At 49.1% G+C, this 26,222-nt stretch overlaps 1 protein-coding gene across 1 annotated transcript in view; it reads right to left on the bottom strand.

Annotated features, from left to right (window-relative positions):
* The window catches only part of slc8a2b (solute carrier family 8 member 2b), a 51,501-nt gene that overhangs the window by 8,887 nt on the left and 16,392 nt on the right, over positions 1–26,222 (bottom strand). Inside the window, exons 2-10 of the mRNA XM_086177490.1 lie at positions 11,523–11,580; positions 5,360–5,834; positions 5,140–5,277; positions 4,672–4,899; positions 4,150–4,533; positions 2,282–2,407; positions 1,943–2,138; positions 1,723–1,853; positions 283–656 (exon numbers count right to left, since the gene is read on the bottom strand). Of these exons, the coding sequence (XP_086033616.1) occupies positions 283–656; positions 1,723–1,853; positions 1,943–2,138; positions 2,282–2,407; positions 4,150–4,533; positions 4,672–4,899; positions 5,140–5,277; positions 5,360–5,743 (1,961 nt within the window). The 5' untranslated portion in view covers positions 5,744–5,834; positions 11,523–11,580. The remainder of the gene's footprint in view (positions 1–282; positions 657–1,722; positions 1,854–1,942; positions 2,139–2,281; positions 2,408–4,149; positions 4,534–4,671; positions 4,900–5,139; positions 5,278–5,359; positions 5,835–11,522; positions 11,581–26,222) is intronic.

The raw sequence follows: 26,222 nt of genomic DNA, 5'->3' as shown, positions 1-26,222 counted from the left end.
CAGTGCTGAAATATCACGATAAATGTGTCGAAACGGTGAAATGCAGGCATTAAATTGTGGGAGGAGCCAGAGTAGTACTGCTTGAATCGTACTGCATGAGTCGTACAACTTGAGTACTCCTGTATAAGGGATGAGCCTCGAGGTTGGGCCTCCTCCCCCAGTCGGTCAGCTAGAGGTCTAACCTGCAAAGTCTGTCTCACAGGCCTTGATGGCCGCCCTGCTGTGAGTGGCCATATTGTGAGGCAGCAGTTTGTGTTGTCCCTGGGAAGCCGCTAGACTCACGTGGTCTGGTCGTTGGTGAACTCCAGCTCCCCCTGTGCCTCCTCATAGTCCTCGCCGGCGTGGGCGCTGCCGGACTCGGTGTGGTAGGGCAGGACCACGGTGCCACGGGCGCCAGAGTTCCTCACCACCGTCACCTCCATGGTACCCACGCTCTCACTCACACGCACCATGTGCTCGCTGAAGGTGAAGATGCCGGCATGGTCATCGTCCAGGATGGTCACCGTGGCAACCAAGGGCTCAACCAGGCGAGCCTTGGGGGCTGCACCCGCTTCGTCACTCTCGAACATCCCCTCAGCATCACCCACACGCAAGTTGAGCAGGCGGACGAAGAAGTGCTCATCCTCCTCAAAGATGTCGTCATCAATTATCCCCACCTGCAGATAGAAGAGAGGGGGTCATCATGGCAACAAGATCAAGGATGGACAAGCCCGCCATCATTTCCATAGGAAGAGAACAAATGCAAGAGGAAACCTAATGTTTCCAGTCACCTTCACAGTTACATCCTGAAGGTCCAGGCTGAGCACGCCAGGGTGGTAGTAGACATGTTATAAACACAGATCAGCAGCAGGCTAATTAGCATCTGGTTAGTGACTAGTTGCCTCGGGTGTGTCTGCACAGGCTTGGCCCTGGGCCCCAGGAAGAGAAGGTTCCTGTTCCTCTTTTGTTGTGAATTTGAAAAACAAATTCTTCCTGCTAGTCTTCTGATCCAGATGACTCAGCGCAGCCTGGAGGTCCCTCCAGGCCCACCAGGAGGTTCTCGTGCATGCCAGGCGTGTCTGATGAGCAGATTTACTACGAATGTGAGATGTTCTCTGCATGGAGAACCTCCAAGCCTGTCTAATTCCTGCTTCTCAAGGGCAGGATACCACCGAGACTCCAAGGTCTGGATGCAGGGTCTGGAGTGTGAAGTCATGAGGAAAGGCAGCACATGATGCGTGTGTGCGTATGTTTGTGTGTGTGTATGATACAGCTGGATTAACACAAACACACAAAAATACACTCACTCTCTGACAAGATAAAACTACCCAAGCAGATGTTTCACCCGTTCTTTCATCTATTCTTAAGCACCTGCAGCAGAAGTACTGCATGAGTAGTACTGTATGAGTACTGCACATATAGTACTGTGTAAGTTGTACTTCACATGAGGTACCATGTATGTGGTACTACAGGAGTGGTACTGCACGAATTGTACCAAATGAGTAGTACTGCATGATTGGTACTGTATGAGTAGTACTGTATGCGTTGTGTATGTGTGGCACTATACATTTAGTACCATGTATTCTGGTACTGTATGTGTGGTACTACATGAGAAGTACTGCATGAAAAGCACCAGCTTAGTAGTATTACATGAGTAGTACCATATGAGCAGTAATGCTGCCCCAAACCCCCTTCATGGCTGACTCCTGACAGGGAGTCATCTGGCTCCTCCCCTTCCCTCACCTTGATCTCCTTAATGGTGTCCCCAGGCTTGAAGACCAGCGTCCCCTCACCGTACTTGTAGTCGGAGCCGGCGTTGGCTGAGCCATCCTCAGTCCTGTAGTCCACGTAGAAGGTGTTCTCCCCAAGGCCACCTGGGACGAGGGGGAGGAGGACAGAGGCTCTTCATGGATTGACATTTACAGCCATGAAAGGCTACGGCAAGCACTCTCGACGGTACTACCTTGGCAGACGACAGGCAGTGTCAGAACACCGCAGTTTTCCATGCACTGGCTGTGGGCACTCTGAAACGAGATCCTGCTGCACACACCCAGGTCGTCCTCCTCTGGCACCTCCTCATCACACACTGCCACCCGCCGGGCATGGTCCGCCGCGTGCTTCTTCAGGACATTCCCTGCACCGATCATCATGCGAGTGGCCTGGAGGAGGAAGAAGAGGAGGAGAAGACTTTCACCATTGAGAGCTTGAAAATGCTGGATCAAAGACACATGAAGTACTTAAACCACTTCTTGGGCCCTTGTAAGCTTGGGTTATCAATACGTGTGTGTGTGTGGCGGGGGACCTGGATGCGATAGAAGGCCCTGCTCTTCTGCTGGTGCAGCAGGGCGTAGTAGTTGGCCAGCTCCACCAGCTGGTCCAGCTCCTTGTCCGGGTACTTCTGCTTCAGCTCCTTCAGGATGCGGATGACCTTGGAGGGGAGATGAAGGTCAACCACTGCATCATTCAGACAGTTAACCTGAAGGCTTCCATTCCCCACCAGCCCACGTCCACTGCCAAGGCCATCTTGTGGGAAAGAAAAGGGGATATGGGGGCATTGTATTGTATTATATTGCACTGTATGTGCTGTGTTATTGTTCTGGATCATTTAACTGCACTGACCTGTATTGTCCTGTATTACAGCACTATATCTTACTGCTACCTCACAATGTTGCTGCCACCATGTTGTGAGGTACACTGTATTTCACTGAATTAACCTGCATTATTATACTGCATTGTACTGTATTGTTGTACTGCATTGCACTGTTATAGTGTACTGTATTGTACAATTATATCAGATCAGAAAACTTGATTTGTCTCCCTGGGGCAAAGTACTTTATTGTGCTGTATTATTCTACTGTATTGTATTACGTGTACTGGCTTAAAATACTACACTGTGCTGTAGTGTTCTGTTTTTTATGTAGTATAATGGTGGTATAATGAATAGGACTGAATTGTATCATATTATTATACTGCATCGTACCGTATAGTTGTGCCATATTATCATTGTAGTAGTACTGTACTACTGATGGGGGGTCATTTCTAGAAGTAGCCATGCAGATGTGGATCAGATCTTCCCTGATCAGAAGATCTTTAAACCAGAGTCAAGTTCTGAGCAATTGCAGTGTTTCATTCATTCATTCATTCATTCATTCATTCATTCATTCATTCATTCATTCATTCATTCTCAGGGCTGGGAACGGCAATTGGCTATTTTGGCAATTTTTGTCCCCCTGTAAATCATACACCCTCTCATTCACACCTGTGGATGGAGAACCTGAAGCAAACCCAGAGAAAACCCACAGAGAATGCGGTCCACAAGCAGGTCAGAACCTGGAAGGTTCTGCAAGTGAAAACGAGGTCAAGGAGACATTTCTGGAAAGCTTTGGTCTAATCCTGGAGGACTCTAAGTGTCGTCCTCTTCCTCCTGTCACTGGTTTAAATGGAACACCAATCGTCTTTCATTCATCTTTGTCACCGTTGTTCTGTTGTTTAGCTTCTTCTTCCTCTCCTGCTGTTGGTCCTCCACTCTCCTTGGCCCACCTGGCGTCTGTCAATCAATTCCTCTCCTTCAGGTCAGCCTGTCCCCTCATTAATGCTGAGAGGCTCCTCTGCCTCCTCAAATGATTCACAGGAGGACGTGGAGCCTTCCAGCCTCGGCCCTGTCTAATTCCTGAGATTGCGGACTAATTTAATCTAATCTGGTCTAATCTAATCTTCTCCGATGTCGTCTAATCTGGTCTAATATGACATAATGTAATGAAATGAGGTGTAACTTAATCAAATATAATGCGATCTAATCTAATCTAATTGAATGTAATGTGATTAATGCAATATAATACAATGCAATCCAATCTAATCCAGTCTAATCTAATCCAATCTAATCTAATCTAATCTGCTCTAACCTCATTTAATCTAATCTAATTAAAAGCAGTGTAGTCTAATCCAATCCAATCTAATCTCATGTAATCTAATCAATGTAATGTAATTATAATATGAAGTAATCTAACCCCGCACTGTTATCTTCACAACAATCTGATCCTCACTTTGCTCTGGTCCCCTGTATAATCTGGACCTCATTTTCGGACTCTAATCTCCTAAAGCGGGACATTAGTGGAATGCAGATGTTTTCTAACTTTCTGCTGCTCCAGACCCATGTCCTGGCCTCCTCACCTCTTTGCGGCTCTCATCCAGCTCCTTGCTGCTCTCCACATTGACCATGGTGCTGTTGGAGGTGGGCAGATGCCCCGCCCCCCCGAGGGGCGTGGTCCCACCCACCGCACCCACATTGTTGGCTGCGCCGTCCTGAATGTTGCCCCCGCAGCTGTCAGCGGGGTAAACGACGCCGCCCCGCGGCGGGACCTTGCCATCAGCAATCATCTCCACGGCGCCCTTGACAGGTGTCAGGTCTCCCTCTGTCTCCACAACGATGCCGTGGCGCTTGTCGGCGCGATAACGCTTGCCCATGTATTTGTAGAAAAGCAGGCGGCGATCGGCCACCCACGCCAGTATCACACACACGGGGAAGTAGAGCAGGGTCACCAGAGCTTCCCACACCTGACACACACACACACACACAAAAACACACACCCTGTGAGCGTTTCATCAACAGCTGGTTGGGCTTCCAGAGACTTAGATGAACTGCTAGCCTGTAGTAACCAAATCTGTCCACAGGGGACACTGCTCAGGACTCACCTCCACCACGCCGGGGGACATGATGGAGAGGATGAGGTAGAGCCAAATGTAGGCAAAGATGCTCCAGAAAGCGGTGATGAAGAACACCCTCAGGTGCTTGATCTTGCGTGTCTCTCCGTTGGGGATGGTCCACACGCAGATTCCAATGATCACGAACATGTTAAAGGCGGCACTGCCAACGATGGTTCCTGGGCCCAGCTCGCCAGCCTTGAACTCGTGACCGCACACCTGGAGAAAAGGACAGGAGAGGAGTGTTACATGTCTCCCCCCCACTCACATACTCATTCATCTATTATTTACACTGCTTCTCCTGTACGCTGGAGCTGCAGGATCAGGAACAGCTTTGATGGGTGCTGTACCCATCAAAGCTGTTCCATCTTCCTCCACCAGGGGGAGCCTGGGCATTAGTGTGTGTGTGTGTGTGTGTGTGTGTGTGTGTGTGTGTGTGTGTGTGTGTGTGTGTGCTACCTCAATGACAGACAGCAGGATCTCTGGTGCGCTGGAGCCCAGAGCCATGAGGGTCAGATTGGACACGGTCTCGTTCCAGATCCGGACCGTGGCCACGGATGTCTCACCGTTGGGCATAGTGATGGTCACCTCCTTCTCCTGTGAGCCCCCCACATACACACACACACATTTAGTAACATAGGGATGGATAGTGGGGTACGGAGGAAACCCCCCCCCTCACCTGGGATGTGATGACCTCAATGGATGCCATGAAGCGGTCAGCGATGATGGACACGCCCAGGAACATGTACATAAGGGACAGGAAGTAGACCACGGCGCGAGCCACCTGCGCCCCTAGGCCAGGCCGCTGTGGCTCCCAGACAGGCAGCAAAATGCCGGGTCTGCACACCGTCTCCTCCTGGCACTTCTCTGCCCGGCGGGACATCCGGCTGTTGTTGAGGGCCCTAGAGGGCGTTGGCGAGAAGGAGGAGGCAGAGAAGATGGAGGGGCGCGGCGAGCCAGGAAACTCACTGGCCCCGGTGCGCTGAGACTCCAGCCAGGCCGGGGGAAGGCACAGCAGTAAGAGCAGGGCCGCGAAGAGAAGGGGGGAGGCCACGGACGGCATGGCGGTGCTCGGCTCCCGAAGGAGAGGAGGCAGAGGAGGGCGGGGCTGAGGGAGGGAGAGGTGGGTGGAACTCAGCGTCCGAGCTGCTCACCTGCAAAGGGAGATGAAGAGGAGAAGAAAAAGACCTTCATCACTCCCCATCAGCAACTCCCCTTCTCCAAGATTCTCTGAGGGGGGGACGGAGAAGAGGCCCATTGGACGAAGCGGCGGCGTGTTCACATACACACATCCACAATTGCTGAATGGGGTATAGTGTGTAGTGTGTAGCCATTGAGACCAGGGGAGAGATTTGGTGGGATGATTGATCCGGTTCATTCACTCCACACACATCGCTGCTTATAGAGTGCACACACACACACACACACACGCACACACACACACACACACACACACACACACACACACACACACACACACAGGAGGTCTGTCCCCCTCCCTGTTGTGGTGGCTCCTCCAGCCAACAGACCTGAGGAGGTCCCAGGCTGGGCAGCCGTCCACCTCGAGCAGAAGCTGGAAGGCTACTGTAACCCCATCTTTTTAACACCGTGGGTGTTGTGGGTTACAAAATAAAGAACTAAATAATCCTCAAATGTAAAGGGCGCCTTGACAGCAGGACAGGAGTGTCTTTATTCCGTTCTCACTTACAGGTCAGTCAGGTTCAATAGTCGCATGCGACCAACAGATGCTGACTGCTCGCTCAATCTCATGTCAGCAAAACGAGTGCTCACAAAACAAGGGCCGGCAGAACCAATTACACCCCATACTTTCTCCCCAATGCACCTCTTTAGGAAACTGCTGACAATGATAAATTAAATTCTAAGAGCACTAACCTACAATTTATATTCTAATTCAATTGGAAATATTAACATATCTCCAAAATTCTGGAGGAGAAGGTGGAGAAGGTGGAGGAGGAGAGGGTGGAGTGAACAGATGGAAGTGAACCTTGTTCTTGCCATGTTGCGATTTTAGTGATGCTACCATGGCCCCACCCCCTTCCAGTCCAATTATATCCAAGTCGAGCAGCTTGCAAAAAATGTTCTGTTCAGTGTCATCGTGACTGTGTGTGTGCCCGCGCACATACGGGGGCAGTTTTGATCAGGATGTGATGTCATCAGTGACTGGACCAGAAACGATGGCATCTGCGTGACCAGCAGGACACACACACACATACACACACACACACACACACACACACACACACACACACACACACACACACACACACACACACACGGTGCATCCTCTGTCTCCTCTTTCCAGCTCAGTCTCATCCTCCCTTAACTCTTCATTAACCGTTCAGTTCCTCCTTGGGGGCGGGGCCTAACCCTGGACTCACAGCCAGGGGCGGGGCCTAGCGCTACTCCTCCGTCCACTGAACATCAGAACGTCTCGCTTTTGGACCGAGGTCCAGGCTGAACAACCCTTGATGACTTGATGGGTAGATGACGACCCATGACGATCCATGATGACGGGCTGAGGTCCAGATGAATCCATGAAGTATCCATCCTGGTACCTTCAAGCAGGGCAAGGTATCACTTGGACACCAGGTTCCTCATGTTTTCTCTCAAAAAAACATAATGTGTGTGTGTGTGTGTGTGTGTGTGAGCAGTGGCACCTTGTTGTTGTTGAAGTGCTGTTTGTCTGCTCTGAATGGTCCCAGCTGACACACACACACACACACACACACACACACACACACACATACATAGAGCATGCAAGTGCTGCGTCAATGCAGGGTCATGTTGTGGGTGTGACTGAGTGCTGGTGGCCTTGGAGACATGGGGGCGGGGCCGTGTCCTCCTGCTTGTAAAGTCATGTCTCCTTTTAACCTCTTGTCTTTTCACTGGCTGCTGAGCTCCCTGTGGATGTTCCTGCATGTTCCTCCATCTCCACCAGCCCAGCGGATGAAGAAGATCCAGACCCTAGGAGGACATCCATCAGGTTCTGCACTCAGGGTCACAGTGGGGGGCAGAGCCAATCCCATTTGACTTAAGGGAAGGCACGGGGATTAACCTGGACAAGTCAGCTGTCACTCATCGAACCTTCCACCCTCTAATTCACACCTGCAGGAGAACCTGCACACAGTTTATGACTGTTGGAGGAAGATGAAGGAGGACCTGTAGATGGGCTCCTTCAGGTGGAACATTGTTCTCCAGGTGTGGATGTCTTCAGAATCAACACCCCCTGGAATATGCCAGCCATACTGTGTGTGTGCATATATACTTGTGTGTGTGTGCATATATACTCTGAGTATATGTGTGTGTGTGTGTGTCTGTCTGTCTGTGTGTGTATATATATATATATATATATATATATATATATATATATATATATATACATAGCCTCAGGGCGGCACTGGCCGATGCCTCCCTGAGCCAGCCTGGGGGCAGGGGGGGGGGAGAGGGGCATGGGCCAGTATCAGAATGTCAGATAGACTAATGAGTCCGAAAATAGAAACTGAAGGTGTGATGCTAAACGTTATTGGTCGCTATGCCCCACAGGTGGGATGTGAGTTGGAGGTGAAGAAGAAGTTCTGGAATGAGCTAGATGAAGTGATGCAGAATAGTGATACAGATGAGAGTGGTAATTGGTGAAGACTTCAATGGGCATGTTGGTACAGGCATTAGAGGGGATGAAGTGATTGGTAGATTTGGTATACAGGATAGGAATGCAGAGGGACCGATGGTGGTAGATTTTGCAATTAGGATGGAAATGGCTGTAGTGAACACTTTTTCCCAGAAAAGAAAGGAACATAGGGTAACTTCTAAGAGCGGAAGTAGGAGCACCCAGGTAGAGTACATCTTGTATAGATGATGTAAGCTGAAAGAGATCACTGACTGCAAAGTAGTTGTACGTGAGAGTGTAGCCATACAGTATAGGATGGTGGTTTGTAGGATGACTCTGGCAACAAGGAAGATCAAGAGGAAAAAGGCAGAGCAGAGGACAAGGTGGTGGAACCTGAAAAGGGAGGAGTGTTGTTTGGTTTTCAGGGAGGAGATGAGAAAGGCTCTGGGTGGTCACGGAGAGCTTCCAGATGATTGGACAACTACAGCCAGTGCTATCAGGGGGAGAAAAGTAAGAGTACTTGGTTTGTCATCTGGAAGGAAAGTAGATACGGAGACTTGGTGGTGGACTGAGGAAGTGCAGCAGTATATACAGAGAGAGCGGTGAGCAAAGAAGTGGGACACTGAGAGGACTGAAGAGAACAGACGGGAGTACAGGTAGATACAACATAAGGTAAAGATAGAGGTAGCAAAGGCAAAACAAAGGGCGTACAATGACTTGTATGCTTGGTTGGACAGTAAGGAGGGAGAGAATGATCTATATAGGTTGGCGAAACAGAGAGTTAGAGATGGAAAGGATGTACAATAGGCCCCGGTGATTAAGGATAGAGTGACATGTATTGATAGATGCTAGAAGAGTAATAGGAAGATGGAAAGAATACTTTGAGGAGCTAATGAATGTGGAGAATGAAAGAGAGGCAAGGGTAGATGAGGTGAGTATTGTAGACAACAAAGTAGCAGAGATTAGTAACAGTGAAGTGAGGAAGGCATTGATGAGGATGAAGAGTGGAAAGGCAGTTGGTCCTGATGATATACCCGTGGAGGTGTGGAAGAGTCTAAGAGAGGCAAGGGTAGAGTTTCTGACTAGTTTATTCAACAGGATCTTAGAGAGTGAGAAAATGCCTGAAGAATGGAGACGAAGTGTGGTGGTGCCTTTTAAGAATTAGGGGAATGTGCAGAATTGCAGCAACTATAGTGGGATAAAGTTAATGAGCCATACAATTGAGTTATGGGAAAGAGTAGTGGAAACAAGACTGAGAGCAAAAGTCAGCATTTGTGAACAGCAGTATGGCTTCATGCCTAGAAAGAGTACTACAGATGCAGTATTTGCTTTGAGAATGCTAACAGAGAAGTACAGAGAAGGCCAGAGGGAGCTGCATTGTGTTTTTGTAGACCTTGAAAAAGCATATACCAGGGTGCCAAAAGAGGAGCTCTGGTATTGTTTGAGGAAATCTGGAATGGCAGAAAAGTATGTTAGCTGCCAGGCAGGAGGTCTCGAGGAAGACCAAGGAAAAGATTTATGGACATAGTGCAAGAGGATATGAACGAAGTTGTGAGAGGGGAGGTTACAGAGAGTAGAGTTAGATGGAGAAGGTTGATTCGCTGTGGTGACCCCTGAAGGGAAAAGCTGAAAGGAGAAGAATTTTTTAATGTGTGTATATATATATATATATATATATATACATATATATATATGTGTGTGTGTATATATGTGTGTGTGTTTTGTGTGTGTGTGTGTGAATGTATGAATGAAGGCTAATGAACGTGAGTCCATGAGTATCTCATTTTGCACCCTTCTTTCCTCGAAGGAAATAAATAAATTGTCCTGCCTTTTGCCCCTCCCCGCTCCATCTTCCCCCGCCTGATCTCCGCTCTCTGTGCAGTGCCAAAAGTCATCGATAAATACATCCATCACACACACACACATGCACACACACATCAATGAATATGTTGGAGGCAGAGGTGAATAATCTGAAGGAACATGGAAGAGGGAAGGAATGGAGTATGCAGGGAGGTTCTGAGGTGGAACCTGTGCTAATTAATGAGCATGTTGGCGGGAAAACTGTGTACATGTGCTCAGAAGCATGCACGACTGTTAGAGAAGCACTGAGGAACAAATCTATTCAAACAAACAGCCAACAAGGATTATTTTATCTCAGCCCAGGGTAACACACACTAATACACACACACGCCCCTGCCAGTGTCCATTCATTACTACTTCATCGGGTTGCCGCAGGAAACAACCTAATGATTCATTACTTGTGCTGATTTTCAGATCCCCCCCCCACACACACACACACTCATGCTGCTGAAGAACTATCTCCTTGCTGGGAGCATCTGAGAGCATCCCATGTACTCCATACTGTGTAATCTGTGTACTCCATATAGTAGTACAGTAGCACAGTGGTCCCAACCTTTTTATCAATGTGGACCAGTCAAAGCTTGACAATTTCACCGTGGACCTGGGGGCCAGGGGTGTACACGTAGATTGTTTATATTGCTACTATAATAATAAACGTGAATCCACTGTGTACTCGTATGCAGCTTTATTAGCAGCTTCCTCGTAACATTGCGCCAACAACATAACATGAGTGGTAATGAAGGCTTCATTGCCTCATTGCCGCATACTATGCAGAGCGGCTTGGTCTGTGGGTATCACCTGTTACGATAAATACACATTTCAAGTGGAACTCCTTGTGTTGTCTGTTAAAATCTTTCTTCTTCTTGGAAGTTGCAGGCTCGTCTTCTGTCTCTTCACTCAACCTTTTCCACTTCGAAAAGAAACTTTCCGTCTGACGTCTGGTTTTTACTCATTTTGCTAGCTTGAAGGTTACATTTTTGGTGCTCAAGTGACCGAGATGTAATTGAGAGATATCAGCCATTTTTCAAAATAAAAGATTTTTCAAAATAAAGACTGTTCAGGCTCAGGTAATTAATCTCACGGAAATAATTGATGATTTCTTGGGCGGCCCGGTACCCTGTGATCCATGGACTGATACCGGTCCGCGACCCGGGGGTTGGGGACCACTGCCGTAGCACAGGTACTGCATCACATTCTTCCGTACTTCTATCCTGGATCTCACTCTCTGTTACATGGATGGATAGATGGATGAATTCACTTCCACAACTAGACTGATGTCAAAGAGCAATGGGCTGGTCTCCATAGTTGGACCTGAGTGCCCACAGAGAAGATGGATAAGACTCCCCACACTCACCGCTGGTCTCCTTCTGTAGCTCCTCCTGTTCCTTGCTGAGCTCCTACTGCAGGCAGGCCTGAGGATGGGGGGAGGAGAAGGTCAGGAAGGTTGTCATCAGTATGTGAGAAGATGAGGGCAATCCCACTGAAGTACAGGAAGTGACACCATATAACAGGAGGTGTCCCCACTGACCTCCAGGGTAAACACAGGGTCAGTTCTGGAGATTTCAGTAAAAGTAAAGGTATTAATCCAGATTATTTCATCTGAATTATTTAATCCAGATCATATTATCTGGGTTATTCAATCAGGGTAATTTAATCTTTTTTTTATCTGGGTTATATAATCTTGGTTATTATAATGCAGCCTTAGGGCAGCACTGGCCCATGTCTCCCCAAGCCTGCCTTGGGGGGCACGGAGCAGTGTCTCCCTGTGCCGGTCCCTAGCCGGATAAATGCAGAGTCGGGAATGCGTAAGAAAGGGCATCCAGCGTAAAACTTTTGCCAAAACCAAATATGCGAGTCAACCATAACCATATCATACCGGATCGATCATGGACTGGGTTAACAATGACCGCCATTGGTACTGATGACCTACAGGGTACTAGTTGAAATTGGGCGACTGTGGGTCGAAGAACAAGAACAAGAAGAAGAGGAGGAGTGCGTATTCGGAAGCAGAGAGAGAGGAGGAAAGGAAAGAGCCTGGGACTGAGAGTAGGGACTTTGAATATCGGGACTATGACAGGAAAAGGTAGAGAGTTGGTCGACATGATGCAGAGAAGGAAGGTGGATATACTGTGTGTCCAGGAGACCAGGTGGAAAGGTAGTAAGGCTAGAAGCTTAGGAGCAGGCTTTAAGTTGTACTATTATGGTACTGACAAGAAGAGAAATGGAGCAGGAGTTACAGTGGTATGAAAAAGTTTGGGCACCCCTGATCATTTTCAAGATTTTCCTTTATAAGTCATTGGTTGTTCGTCTCAGCAATTTCAGTTTAATATATCATATAGCAGACAAACATAGTGATATTTGAGAAGTGAAATGAAGTTTATAGGATTTACAGAAAGTGAGCAATAATTATTTAAACAAAAGTAGGCAGGTGCATAAATTTGGGCACCCCAACAGAAAAATTAAAGTAAAGGAGGGTGAGAATGATCTATACAGGTTGGCGAAATGATGGAAAGGATGTACAATAGGTCCGGGTGATTAATGTATTGACAGATGCTAGAAGAGTACCAGGAAGATTGAAAGAGTACTTTGAAGAGCTGATGAATGAGGAAAATGAAAGAGAGGCAAGGGTAGAAGAGGTGACTATTGTAGACCACAAAGTAGCGCAAATTAGTAAAAGTGAATTGAGGAAGGCATTGAAGAGGATGAAGAGTGTAAAAGCAGTTGGTCCTGATGATATACCCGTGGAGGTGTGGAAGTGCCTAGGAGAGGCAGCGGTAGAGTTTCTGACTCGATTATTCAACAGGACATTAGAGAGTGAGATGATGCTTGAAAAATGGAGACAAAATGTGATGGTGCCTACTTTTAAGAATAAAGGGGATGTGCAGAATTGCGCCAACTATAGAGGGATAAAGTTGATGAGCCATACAATGAAATTATGGGAAAGAGATGGGAAAGAGAAGTGGAAACTAGACTGAGAGCAGAAGTCAGCATTTGTGAACAGCAATATGGCTTCATGCTTCATGCCATGCTTCATCGGCCAGAATAAAAGGAAAGGTGTACAAGACAGTGGTGAGACCAGCGATGCTGTATGGCCCACAAACTGTTACAAAGACAGGAGGCAGAACTAGAGGTTGCAGAGATGAAGATGTTGAGGTTCTCTTTGGGAGTGACCCGGATGGATAGGATCAGGAATGAGTCTATCAGAGTAACAGCAAATGTCAGATGCTTTGGAGAGAAGGTCAGAGAAGCCAGACTGAAATGGTTCGGTCATGTACAGAGGAGGGATAGAGAATATATTGGTAGACGGATGCTGGAATTGGAGCTGCCAGGCAAGAGGTCTTGATGAAGACCAAAGAGAGGATTTATGGGCGTAGTGAGAGAGGATATGAAGGCAGTTGGTGTGAGAGAGGAGGATACAGAGAATAGGGTTAGATGGAGAAAGTTGATTCGCTGTGGCGACCCCAGAAGGGAAAAGCCGAAAGAAGAAGAGAATATAATCTTGGTTATTATATCTGGATCATTTAATCTGTAAATAAATTCTGAATTATATCATGCAGATTATTTGATCTGGATTTTTTAATCTGGATAATTTATTCTGGATTATATAAACCAGATTATTTAATCTGGCCACTCAATTCTACTTTCTCTCATTCCTTTTTTCCGCAATAATTTCTGTCAACGTGTTTGGTGGTGAAAGAGAACCGCGGTGGGACAGTGTGGATGGGGGAGGGCCTCTGTTTGTGTGTGTGCACGAGTGTGTGTGTGTGTGTTTGTTCGTCTCACAGTGCTGGACCCCGGAAATAACGAAAAGATATGCTAATGAGAAGAGACAGCGAATCACCCTTGTGTGTGTGTGTGTGTGTGTGTGTGTGTGTGTGTGTGTGTGTGTGTGTGCGTGTGAACGCCAGTCTTTGCGATAAATGAGACATATAGAGGTGTGTTTGGTGAAGGTTGTACTCCACCTTCAGACCAGCATGGACTAATGATGGGCTATTAGAAGATCAGATGTGTGTTATCTCCATCTCCTCCTCGGGGAGCGGTTTGGCTGGAGGCGTCCGAGGAACCGGAGAAACACCTAAATAATGAAAGGTGCGGAGAACCCTGCAATGTCCTCATGTAGTCAAGTTATAAGTACAGGTGGTTAGCCTGGGCCGAGGTGGAATGCCTTTTGTTTGGGCAGCAGCCTGAAGGACGTTCCTCGCAGATCACAATGGAATCAGGATGTTCCACACCGGGCCCTGAGCAGCGGCCTGCTGCAAATCCCGCCTCCTGCCACCTCTGTGCTCCCTAATGCAAACATGGAGGCTAGCAAAGTTGCAATGCTAATTTAACCCAAGCTAAAGGGCACACACACACACGCAAATGCGCACGCACGCACGCACGCACACACACACACACACACACACACACACACACACAGCTGTCTGGGCGCTGACCTCCATTAGCAGGTTGATGGAGCATTTTCTACATTACATCAGTGGAGTGTTATCTGAGGAGAGGAGGAGGTAAGATGTTCTGTAGGTCCAGGATCAATTTGATACCAATCAGAGGATGAGGGGCAAGTGCACACGCACACACACACACACACTATCTGTATGCCATTCACTTCCTGTCCAAGCTGCCTCTAAGAAAGGGAGAAGGGGGGTTCCCTGGATGAAGAATGTCTCAATGAGGATGACAGAACCTCATCTTTTCACTGGCTGTGACTCCAGCTGGGAGGTGGAGCTTAACCCATGACCTCCTTTGATCCTCCCGGTGTTCCTCAGGGCTCCATCACAGGCCCACTCACCTTCATCATACCACCACCAGGAGATCCAATCCACAAATCCAACATGTCACCATGCTGATCACCTCCACTGGCATGTGCACAGACTCACATGTGCACAGCTGTTTGATCTTCTCACCTCACGAGGTTCCTGGATGATGACCAGGTTCCAGCTCTGGCAAAACAGAAAAAAACTCACAGCGGCTCCTGGAGGACAGTGAAGTAAAAGGTCTCCTGCTGCAGTTTGGCTCCTGCAGGTCCACTGCGCCCTTTTCCCATCTTCTTCACCCTTTCCTGCTATTCTTCTGCAGGCTTCGTCTTCATCCTCATCTGCCTTGTCCTGCTCCGGGGCCTTGCAGAGATGTCCAGGACCAAGGTGTTCACTGGTGTCCTCTTGGCCCATGCTGTCTCCATGGTACGGGTAGTGAAGATTGTAAGGTATTGCTGATCTGGGCAGATGTTTGGCTCCTGGGTGGTTAACCTGGTTGGAGACAGTGAGGACTCTGATGGCGATCTCGTGACCCTTCCTCGCTTCTCTTCACCTTCCCCGGTTCTCTGCACCTGAGGAATGTTGTCTATTCCCGCTGCCAGAGTTCTTTTGGTCCTGCAAAGGTTCTTTGCCTCCTGAAGAACACCAACAAGCGTGAAGATGAGGTCCTGCTTATTTAACTCTGACCCTTGAAGTGAGGACAATCATGACCCATCATCCTTCATCGCCACCATGAAGGACGGTGAAGAAGATGAAGATGACAGTGTCCATATGAAGTGACTCAGATGAAGAAGGACAAGCTGCTTTTCTTCTCAACTCCAGTTTGTGACAAGGATGAAGAAGGGGCACAATGATCTATCTGCTGTGTGTGTGTGTGTGTGTGTGTGCGCGCGCGCGTGCGCATATGCATGTGGCACAGTGAGCGTGCAGGGTTCATTTCCTGAGGAGCAGGAGCTGCAGCCTCCGCCATTTGTCTTCCGGTCCATAAAGTGCTGAGCGAGCAGAGCCAGGGTTCCTCGCCTCCGCTCATATTGGCTCTTTGTGCCGGTTTCTCCGTTCTGCACCATGCATCAGCATTAGAGCTCTAGTAATAGACCTGGCTGATCCTGCAGCCACTGGAGGAGGCGGGACCAGGCCTGGTCCAACTCCTCAGGTCAACCTCTTCTGTTTCATCTCCTCAGGTCCACCCCCTCAGGTCCACCTCCTCTGGTGTACTCCCAAGTACTATTTCGCAAAAGTTTTGATGACAATCCAAGTAAGATGAAGATTAAGATGAGATGAAAGAAACCTTCTCTCCACCCTCATAATCCCTGCTCTAAATCCAGACGTTCAATCATATAATTATGCCTGCGGACTGCGATCCCCATGTGCCACCAACATGTAGACATTCCCACCCGGGACAAGAACACTCTGGACCACATGTACTGCAACGTCCATGGCGCGTACGGGGCTGTTTCTGTTTCTGTTCCCTGCGTACAAAAACAGACACAGAGACTGAAACAGAAAAATGCTGAAACCAGAGAAATCAAACTCTGGACCCCAGATTTAGAGGGCATCCTGCAGGACTGTTTTGCTACAACTGACTGGGATGTGTTCAAGACCGCAACCACTCAGGAGGACTCTTCTGTCTGTGTACAGGAGTATGCTGAGTGTGTGAGTGGATACATTAGCACTTGTGTTGACAACATTGTGCTCACCATACGAGTCAAGAAGTTCCTCAACCAGAAGCCTTGGCTGCACAGTCAGGTACGCCACGTGCTGCACCCCACTGTCATGCGTTTAGGTCCACCAATGACACGGAGTACAAAGCTGCTAAGTACAGACAGAAGAAGGCCATCAGAACAGCCAAGAGGCCGTAGAGATAGCATGGCTTCTACTCCACTGCTGACCCTTGGCGGATGTGGCAAGGCCTGCATTACATCACAGACTACAAGTCCACCATCAGCATTGGCATCTCCACAGACAACCTGCTGGACAACTTCAAAATCTTCTATGCCCACTTCGAGAACCCCAACCACAACGCAGAGGTGAGTCACACACACACGATGGGACCTCTGACTACCCCTCTCACTCCTCCTCTCTCCCAACAGTATCATCAGAACAGGTACACTGAGCACTGAGAATGATCGACCCACGCAAGGCAGCCTGATTGGACAGGCCCTCAGAACTTCTGCCAATGAGGCAGCTGATGTTCCCACCACCATCTTCAACCTCTCCCTCAGCCAAAGCACCATCCCCACCAGCTTCAAGAACACAACCATTGTCCCCCTCCCCAAGAGGAGCCCACCCACCTGCCTGAATGACTACAGGCCAGTAACACTCTCTCCGATCATCGTGAAGTGCTTCGAGAATGTGGCGCTGGCCCATATTCAGAACGACCACCCAGAAACCCTCGACCCCTGCAAGTTGCATGCCAGCCCAACATGTCCACCTCAGACGGCATAACCGCCACCCTCCACTACTGCCTCTCCCACCTACAAAACAAAGACTCCTATATCAGGATAATCTTTGTGGACTACAGCTTCGAATTCAACAGAGATGATCACCAGAACCTCAGTACCTTCTCTACAAAGAGCGGCCTCCATCACCAAGGACCACGCCCACTCCCTATATGGACTGTTCACACTCCTACCCTCTGGCTGGAGGTACAGGAGTGTGATATATAGAACGACACGATTAAAGAACTCATTCTACCCAACTGCCATCAGACTCTTAAACAGCTGAATGTCATTCTTCTTGGACATGTAAAGTCTTCTGCCCACTTAAATTGCACTCATCATTGCAACTGCATTTTGTGAGCTGCACATTAAGCAACACTGAAATGTCTTGTTGAACTACCACTGTTCTATTGCCCTGTTCATACTAATATCTATAATCATATTCATAGTAATGTTTACACTCTTACTATACATATCCACATATCCAAATGCACTGCGAACAGCAAAGTAGGAATTTCACTGTACAGGGAAACACGTTTCTACACTGTACATGCCTGACAATAAATGCTTTGAATCTCGAATCCAATCTGCATGTTGTGGATGAGTGACGTCATCAAAGCGCGCTTTTTGAGCACTAACAGTTCCCTTCAGATTAAAGGTCATCATCTGGAGGGTCTCTAGAGGGATGGTAACACACATTACATTACATTACATTACATTTGGCAGGCGCTTTTATCCAAAGCGACTTACAATAGAGGACATAAGCACTGCAAATAACACTTGCAAATACATGACACACATGATCAGTTCAGCGTCCAGCTGAAGGTTCAGTGTCGGGTGGCCACATGATGATTGACAGCTGAGCTGTCCCGATCAAGCTCCGCCCCCACAGCTGGGATTGGCTCTGGTGCCTGCACCTCCAGCTGGAGAGAAGGTCCTTCTGGCTGGTCAGACCAGGAGAACATTATCCCCTGCTGTTCATGGTGGAGAAGATCAACCCCCACTGTTCATGGTAGAAAGAATCTGCCATCACTTGGGCCTCCTGATTGGTCCATGTCTGATCTGAGAGAAGGAGGGATGACCACACAATGCTCCTCACAGGTCCAGGACTGCCTTACTGCTCTGGACCTCATTCTTGGGCCTGGGCCTCCTTCTTGGTCCAGAATTCCTTCCTGTTCTGGGCCTCTTTCTTGGTCCAGACCTCTTTCCTGTCCTAGACCTCCTTCCCTGTCCTGAGCCTCACTCTTTGTTATGATGGGGAGAACTTTGACCTTGATGGGGGTCAAACTGCTTCCCCTATTTCCTGGAAGGAGAAGAGGCAGACTTAATGATCCCCTCCAGATATTCTGGAGTGGGAGGAGCAGGTTGGTCATTCAGCTGAGGTTGAAGAAACTCTCAGAACTTGAATTAGCCTGAGTCTGGTCTGAAGACCACAGGAGAGAGGAACCCTTGCATAATAATAATAATAATAATAATGATAATAATAATGCAGCCTCAGGGCAGCATGTGCCTGTGTCTCTCTGAGTCAGCCTCAGGGGGGCACGGGCCTGTGTCTCCCTGAGCCGGTCCCAAGCCCGGATAAATGCAGAGAGTTGCGTCAGGAAGGGTATCCAGCGTAAAACTTTTGCCAAAACCAAACATGCAAATCAAACCTAATAATCTCATACCGGATTGGTCGAAGCTCAGGTTAACAACGATCGCCATTGGTACCAATGACCCGCAGGGTACCAGTGGAAATTGGGCTAGTGTGGGTCGAAGAAGGAGAGGATGAAGGCCTGTTCGGCAGCAGAGAGAAGAGGAAAAGCAAGAGTCTGGGACATAGAGTAGGGACTTTGAATATCGGGACTGTGACAGGAAAAGGTAGAGAGTCGGTTGACAAGATGCAGAGGAAGAAGGTCGATATACTGTGTCCAGGAGACCACGTGGAAAGGTAGTGAGGCTAGAAGCTTAGGGGCAGGCTTTAAGTTGTACTATCATGGTAGTGACAGGAAGAGAAATGGAGTAGGAGGTATTTTTGTTGGTGGCTATGCCCCGTAGGTGGGATGATCAACGAACATCACAGGTGTAAACCTCCAGAACCTCTGGTGGGGAGAACCTAACACTGGGAGTGGGGTTATAAATATGTAGCCTGGAAGTATAGATATAATCTGTCATCATGGAAATACAGAATGAGACCAGATTAGGCATTAGAGTGGAAAACACGAGATGCTCAGTCCTAATCCCTAAGAGCTGGTGGATATCATTTACTGGGGGGCGGACAATCACAGCTGGGGGCTGGGTTTAACAAGGACAGATCAGCTGTCCATCATCCAACCGTCACTCACAACACACTTAGATCTTCAGTGGAGCCAGAGAACCTGGGGAGAACCCAGGGAGGAGAACACCAAATGGGGGGTCTGCCGGCTGCTAGCAAATGTTAACCCTGCTGAAGTTCCAACAGCACCATGTCTACTGAACCTGGCTGGTCTGTGAGGAACTGTGATGACCAGAGAAGTTAGAACACTAGAACGTTAACTTCTCCCTGGAGATTGAATCTGTGTTCTTTTGGCATTTGGTCACTTTTCACCTAAAGAAGAATGGGGAACGGAAGGAGTTGGCACTCCAAGCTGAGAAGAAAAAAGGCTCCATCGGAGAACCATGGAGAACAATGCTGCCTGTCACACAGCGTGTTCCCTTCCTCCCTCTGCCAAACACATTCTCACACTGCAAACGCTCTGGTTGTCTGGCAAAGACACACACACACACACACACACACACACACAGTTGAAAATGGAAAATCATCCATCTCCCACTGCAGCCGCCCTTTATAATTACAATGGGCCTTCCTCCTCCATGCAAGCTAATACTCCCCTCATTACTGCACTGTGTGTGTGTGTGTGTGTGTGTGTGTGTGTGCGTGCGTGTGTTTACACAAATGGCCACAACACAGCCTCTGCTCCTCGCTCAACAATCAACATCAGACATGGTGTTTTCTCAGCAGGTTGGAGCACACGCACAGACGGACAGACAGACAGACAGACAGACACACACACACACACACACACACACACACCCTATTGACGCCCTCCAAGCAGGCTGTTTGTTCTACATATTTATTGACGACACGCCGGAGTCTCGGCGGGTATGGCTATGTGGGTGTCTGTGTGGTCAGTTAAGAAGAACCAGCTATCCACATCCAGGAGATGAGAGTAAATGCTGACAAGCTGGAGCAGGAAGAGGAGCCTAGATGAAGCCTGTGGCAATCCTCCTCCTCTTCATCTTCCTCTTCTCCTTCCTCCTCCTCCTCCTCCCAACTGACTCCCTCCAGGCCACAGGTCCCTCTGTGATCGATCTGTCCGCACCCACACGTCTGGTTGTGTGATCAGGTGCTGGCCACCCCTCCATCTCCATGGCTGCTGTCCAGCCAGGCAGCTGCCCCTCCAATTAGATTTGTCTAGCCTGGTCTAATCCAATCTGATTAATCTGATTCCAGATTATATGATTTAAGTGTGACACTCTAGACAGGAGAGGAGAAGGCGGAGATGGTCCATGAGCTGCTCAGCAGGGGGTGCAAGGGAGGTGCACTGAGGAGCAGATATCAGGGTGGACCTCAACCAACCAGCAGCTCCTTCAGTCCCTTCACCTTCATACACCAGCTGACAATCACAGCTGTTAATCAGGGAGATAAATGACTGATCTTCAGGTTCTCCTTCAAGAGGTTCATGGAGACCCTGAAGTGTGAATGAACAAGAGGGTGAATGGTTGTAGTTCCAAAAACACCTGCAACTGCATGGGCTCCTAGAGCCCGGAGAACTTAAGGCACTCTCCAGGAGGAGTCGCTGAGATTCTCCAGGAGATTCAGCTTGGGAGATGGAAAACACCAGAAGGACCAGAAGAGAAAGGGTGTAGAATACCTCCTCGTTGGATGTGTGTGTGTGTGTGTGTTCATCCTCATTATCACCACTTAGCCTGGTGACCTCTGTACACTCACACACACATACACACACACACACACACACACACACACACACACACACACACATTGTTCCTTTCTGCTCCTCCTGACCTCATTAGATGGGGAAACAAAGGGAGCCACAAATGTATCGTTGGAGCGCACGCATGAGTGCATGCGTGCAATGGTGCGTGCATGTTGCAGGAATGTGGCTGAAAGAGCATGTGGTTGCGAATAATTGTGTGAAAATAGATGATTGAACACACACACACACACACACACACACACACACACACACACACACACACGCATGCACTTCCAACTCCCTATTGGTGTTTCCTTGAGAAGCCAATTACTACCAGTCCCCTCCTCCACACACACACACTGTGTAAATACATATACTAATGCACATGGACACATACTCAGTGATGTTCCTGGGATCATTAGGTGTTTCGGGTATTTCAAAATCATACACCCTCATCCAGGTGACCCAGCCAGGGCTGATCAGACCCCAGCTTATGTCCAGTTGTTACGCTAGCTACCATGACTCCATGGCTCTCCTCTCTTGAGCCACAGCCATCTTGAGGCCCTCTCTGCTGCTTTGGTGGTATTGCGGATGGCTCTTCTCCTATGCTGCCCGACAATGCCCAGACAACCCAGAGCGCTGGCATAGGACCAGGCCGCAAAGGCCCTGCAGCCCACTTCCACTGGAAGGCATTATGCCCTCCATCCTGCTTGCTGGCACTCATTGACCAGTCCCGTGTACTTGGAGAGCTTCCTCTCAAAAGCCTCTTCCAGGCGGTCTTCTACGGGGCCGTCAACTCCAGCATTATCACTTGCTTGGTGGCCTCTGATACAAGGACAATGTCAGGACGGAGGGTGGTGGTTGCAATATGGCTAGGGAACTTAAGCTGTTTTTCAAGGTCCACTAGCAACTGCCAGTCTCTTGCAGATGTCAGGATGCCCGCTGGTGTTCTTTTAGTTGTGGCCACCTGTTCCCCAGCCCTGACAAAGCCAATGGAGTTCTTGGCAGGGCGGAACTGCTTTGCCCAAACCAACCCTGTGCTGAGTGCCACAGCGATGGTCTTCAGGACTTGGTCATGCCTCCATCGGTAGCGCCCTTCTCCTAATGCTGTGGTGCAGCAGCTTAGGACGTGTTCTAATGTTCCTCTCTTGGAACACAATGGGCAGGCTGGCAACTCTGCTAAGCCCCAAGTATGCAGGTTTGATGGACTGGGCAGCACATTGTACACTGCCCGGACAAGAAATTTGATGCGATGAGGCTCAGCTTTCCAGATCTCCGTCCAGGTAACTTTCCTCTCAAGCACATTTTCCCATCTTGTCCAGGCTCCCTGCTGTCTCATGCCCACCACCTTGCAAGATCTTGATTCCTCCACAGCCGCTCTAACCTCCTCTTGGACGCCTCCTCTCCTTCCCCCTGATGTTCATTTGGGGGGTTGGGAAGGAACCTAGGCCAGCTCGGCCCTGTGTGACGACTCCCACCAGAGTTCTATGGCGCAGCCTAGCTTCAGCTGTTTGTACGGCCTCATCTGCCTTCCACTTTCTGCCCGTCCTTGCCTGGATTCCAGCATTAGCCACCTTCGGATGGCTGGAATCCCTGTACAGCACCACCTCTCTGGCTCTGGCTACCTTGAACTCCTCCTCCAAGGACTTGAAGGGCAGATGCAGTTTGTTGTTGCGCCCATAGAGAGCAATGCTGCTCAGGCTCTTTGGTAACCCCAGCTGTCTCTGGAGGTGGCTACTGACTTTCCTCTCCAGGGTTTCTACTGTGGAGTGGGACGACATAGATGAGGAGCGGCCACAGGATCCTGGGGAGGATGCCGTGCTGGTAGACCCAATCCTTGAATTTTCCAGGTAGACCGGACTTGTCCACAGACTTCAACCAGACATCCAACTCACCACAAGCTGTCTGGATGGATGCTGCATCTTTGAGAGAGCTGTCAAACATCTTGCCCAGACTCTTGACTGGCCTCTCTGAGATTGTAGGGATAGCTGCACCTTCGATGTTGAAGTGGGACTTGTCTTCTACCTTCCCTTTCCTGAGCATCATCGACCTAGATTTGGCAGGTTTGAAGCTCATTCGGGCCCACACCATCATCTTCTCCAGCCCCTTCAGAATCCACCGACATCCAGGAACTGATCCTGTGGTGACTGTTAGGTCATCCATAAATGTCCTAATGGGTGGCTATCGTTGTCCAGAGCTCATCAGGGGCCCTCTGCACTCTGGCTCAGCAGACTTGGTGAGCATATCTATGGCCAGGGAGAATACCGTCACAGAGATGGTACACCCTGTGATGATGCCAATCTCCACCTTGTGCCAGCTGGATGAAATTGCTCCTGAAGAAACCTGAAGTTGTTTCTTCAGGCTGAAGTTGTTGTAGTAGTCAGCGATGAGGTCTCTACATCTGCTCGGCACATGATGTTTCACCAGAGTGAGCTGGACTAACTTATGGGGTATGGAGCCAAATGCGTTGCCCAGGTCGAGCCATAACACTGACAAATTGCCCCTCTGCTCTCTGGCCTCCCGGATTAGCTGCGTCACTACCCCTGTATGCTCCACACAGCCTGGCATCCCTGACACTCCACCTTTCTGAACTGATGTGTCGATGTAGGTGTTTCTAGCCAGGTATGAGCCCAGTCTCTTGGCGATCGTGCTGAAGAAGATCTTTGATTCAACGCATTGGAGGGAGATGATGCGGAACTGAGCAAGCTGGGTGGAGCCTTCTTCCTTCGGAATCCATACTCCTTCGGCCCTTCACCATTGCTCTGATATCTCCCCCTTTCTCCAGAAGACTCTCAGAATTTACCACAGACGCATTAGCAGTTTGGGACAGTTTTTGTACACTTTGTACAAAGTGCAGCTTGGTCTCGGAGCAAGTAAAGAGATCCAGCACAAAATCTTTTAGAGAGCAATCATCCTGTCACACACACACGCTCTCTAGTCAGGTACAAGATGAAAGCAATCAGTGTCGACGGGGGTGGAGCCACCTGAGGCTGGGGGGGGGGGGCGCTTAAATTTGAACACGTCAGCTGTCAATCACTGACCTCCAACCACTTTCTCAATCACACCCAAGACACTCAAGAGTCTTCAACAAACATACTGACTGCATGGAGCTGTGCTTCTTCATAGCGCCGTGCTTCTTCTTCACGGCTGCACATTGACTGCATGCAGCCGTGCTTCTTCTGCAGCATGGCTGCAGAAGAAGAGAGCCCGCTTCTGCAGATGACTGCCTCATATCCAGGAGAGTGCTGCTGTTGGTCTCCATCCAATTTCAAAATCTTGAATCTGAATCCAGCTCCTTCTGAGATTGACTCTTGAAGAATGACCTTATCTTTGTCATCCACCTACTGCCTTTCTGCTGCTGACCTCCAGACAAGGACAGGAAGTAGAAGGGCATCTCCACAACCAGAAGCTTTAACATGTTCTCTGAGATCTGCTGAAGGTCAGCATGTTGTCATAGCACGTCTGCAGGAGCTGCCACTTCTTGGTGACTTCAAAATAAATGATGTATGTCATCCCTCCAGGCTCTGAGACACACACACACGGACCCAGGGTGAGGGCTGGGATTGGAAAACTATTGATTATGCTTCAGCTTTGAGGGAGGGGTCGGCTCCTTTTCATTTTGGCAACTGATGTGAAAGTAACATGATTAACGTTGTTCTTGAGAGATGGCAGTGAAGAAACCTTAATCATTTCCTCACATCCCTGGAGGTCCTGAGGCTACGAGAAGGTCCAAAACTGGATTCTTTCTGGGCAGGGAGTCCGTCTTCTCCTGCCTAGGTTCTCTCCAGATCTTCATTCCAAGACCAGTCAGTGGTCCATTGAAGATCTAAATTGTCTGCAGTTGTGAATGAGAAGGTGGATGTTTCGATGATTGACAGCTGACCTGTCCATGTTAAGCCCCGCCCCTTTGCTCCAGCAGCTGCTGTGATTGCCGCCACCCCAAGCAGGACAGAAGGTATAGACAGTGGATGAATGAGTGAATGTCTATTGGAGGAGGACGGTTGGAGGTGATGGAGATGTGAGGATGAGGGGATATAGAGAGAATGAAGACAAGCCTGCTTCCTGTGTCTTCCAGACACAGGAAGACAGGAGGGAGGGTGGGGGGGCTTGGAGGGCTCGTGGCAGAGGGAGATATGAGGACCAATGAGTAGAGAACAGGAGGAAACTCGTCTTTCTTGCCTCCCAACACTTCCTGCTGCAACAGGACACATTGAGGACATGCATACTCAAATACAGACACACACACACACACACACACACACACACACACACACACACACACACACACACACACACACACACAAGCACACACAGGAGTATCAGAGCTGCAGGGCGGAGAAGTTCCTCCTATCAAAGCACAATCCCCTCCATCCTGCTCTGCATCCAGATCAGACCCTCAAACTGCAGACAGTGTTTCGTATTCACTGCGTGTGTGTGAGTGTTTGTGTGTATGTGTGTGTGTGTTTCATGGGGACGGGCTCCTCTCAGTGGTGCACCTACCCAATCCAGTCTAATGGGAGAGCTGAGGAGCAACTGAACTGGAACAGACAAGGCAAAGGTCATCAGCAAAGATCATTTACCACACACACACATACATACACACACACACACACAGAACCAGAGAGCGATGTGAGGGGTCACCTAGAGGCCAACCCTGGAACTGTGCCCCGAACAGGAGGAGACCAGGTCTGGAGAAACCAGACCTGAGGATCGTCCACCTCCACTGGACACTGACGCTGGTGTCTTGTTCTTGCCATCGCAAGAAGGGGGGGTTGAGGGCGACCGCAACCGCGAGGGAGATGCAAAGACGCGGACTCCAGCCCGGGTTCCACCAGGGAACCCTGACGTTATCACAGCACTCATTTATCTCCTCTCTAAAAACACTACAGGTGTCTGGAGATGAAGA

This window comes from Fistularia commersonii, chromosome 3 (assembly GCF_037954325.1).
Source record: "Fistularia commersonii isolate RoL2024-O1a breed Wild chromosome 3, RoL_Fcom_v1.0, whole genome shotgun sequence".
NCBI lineage: Eukaryota > Metazoa > Chordata > Actinopteri > Syngnathiformes > Fistulariidae > Fistularia > Fistularia commersonii.
Note: the sequence above shows the minus strand (reverse complement) of the source record. Positions and strands in the feature narration are given on the sequence as shown.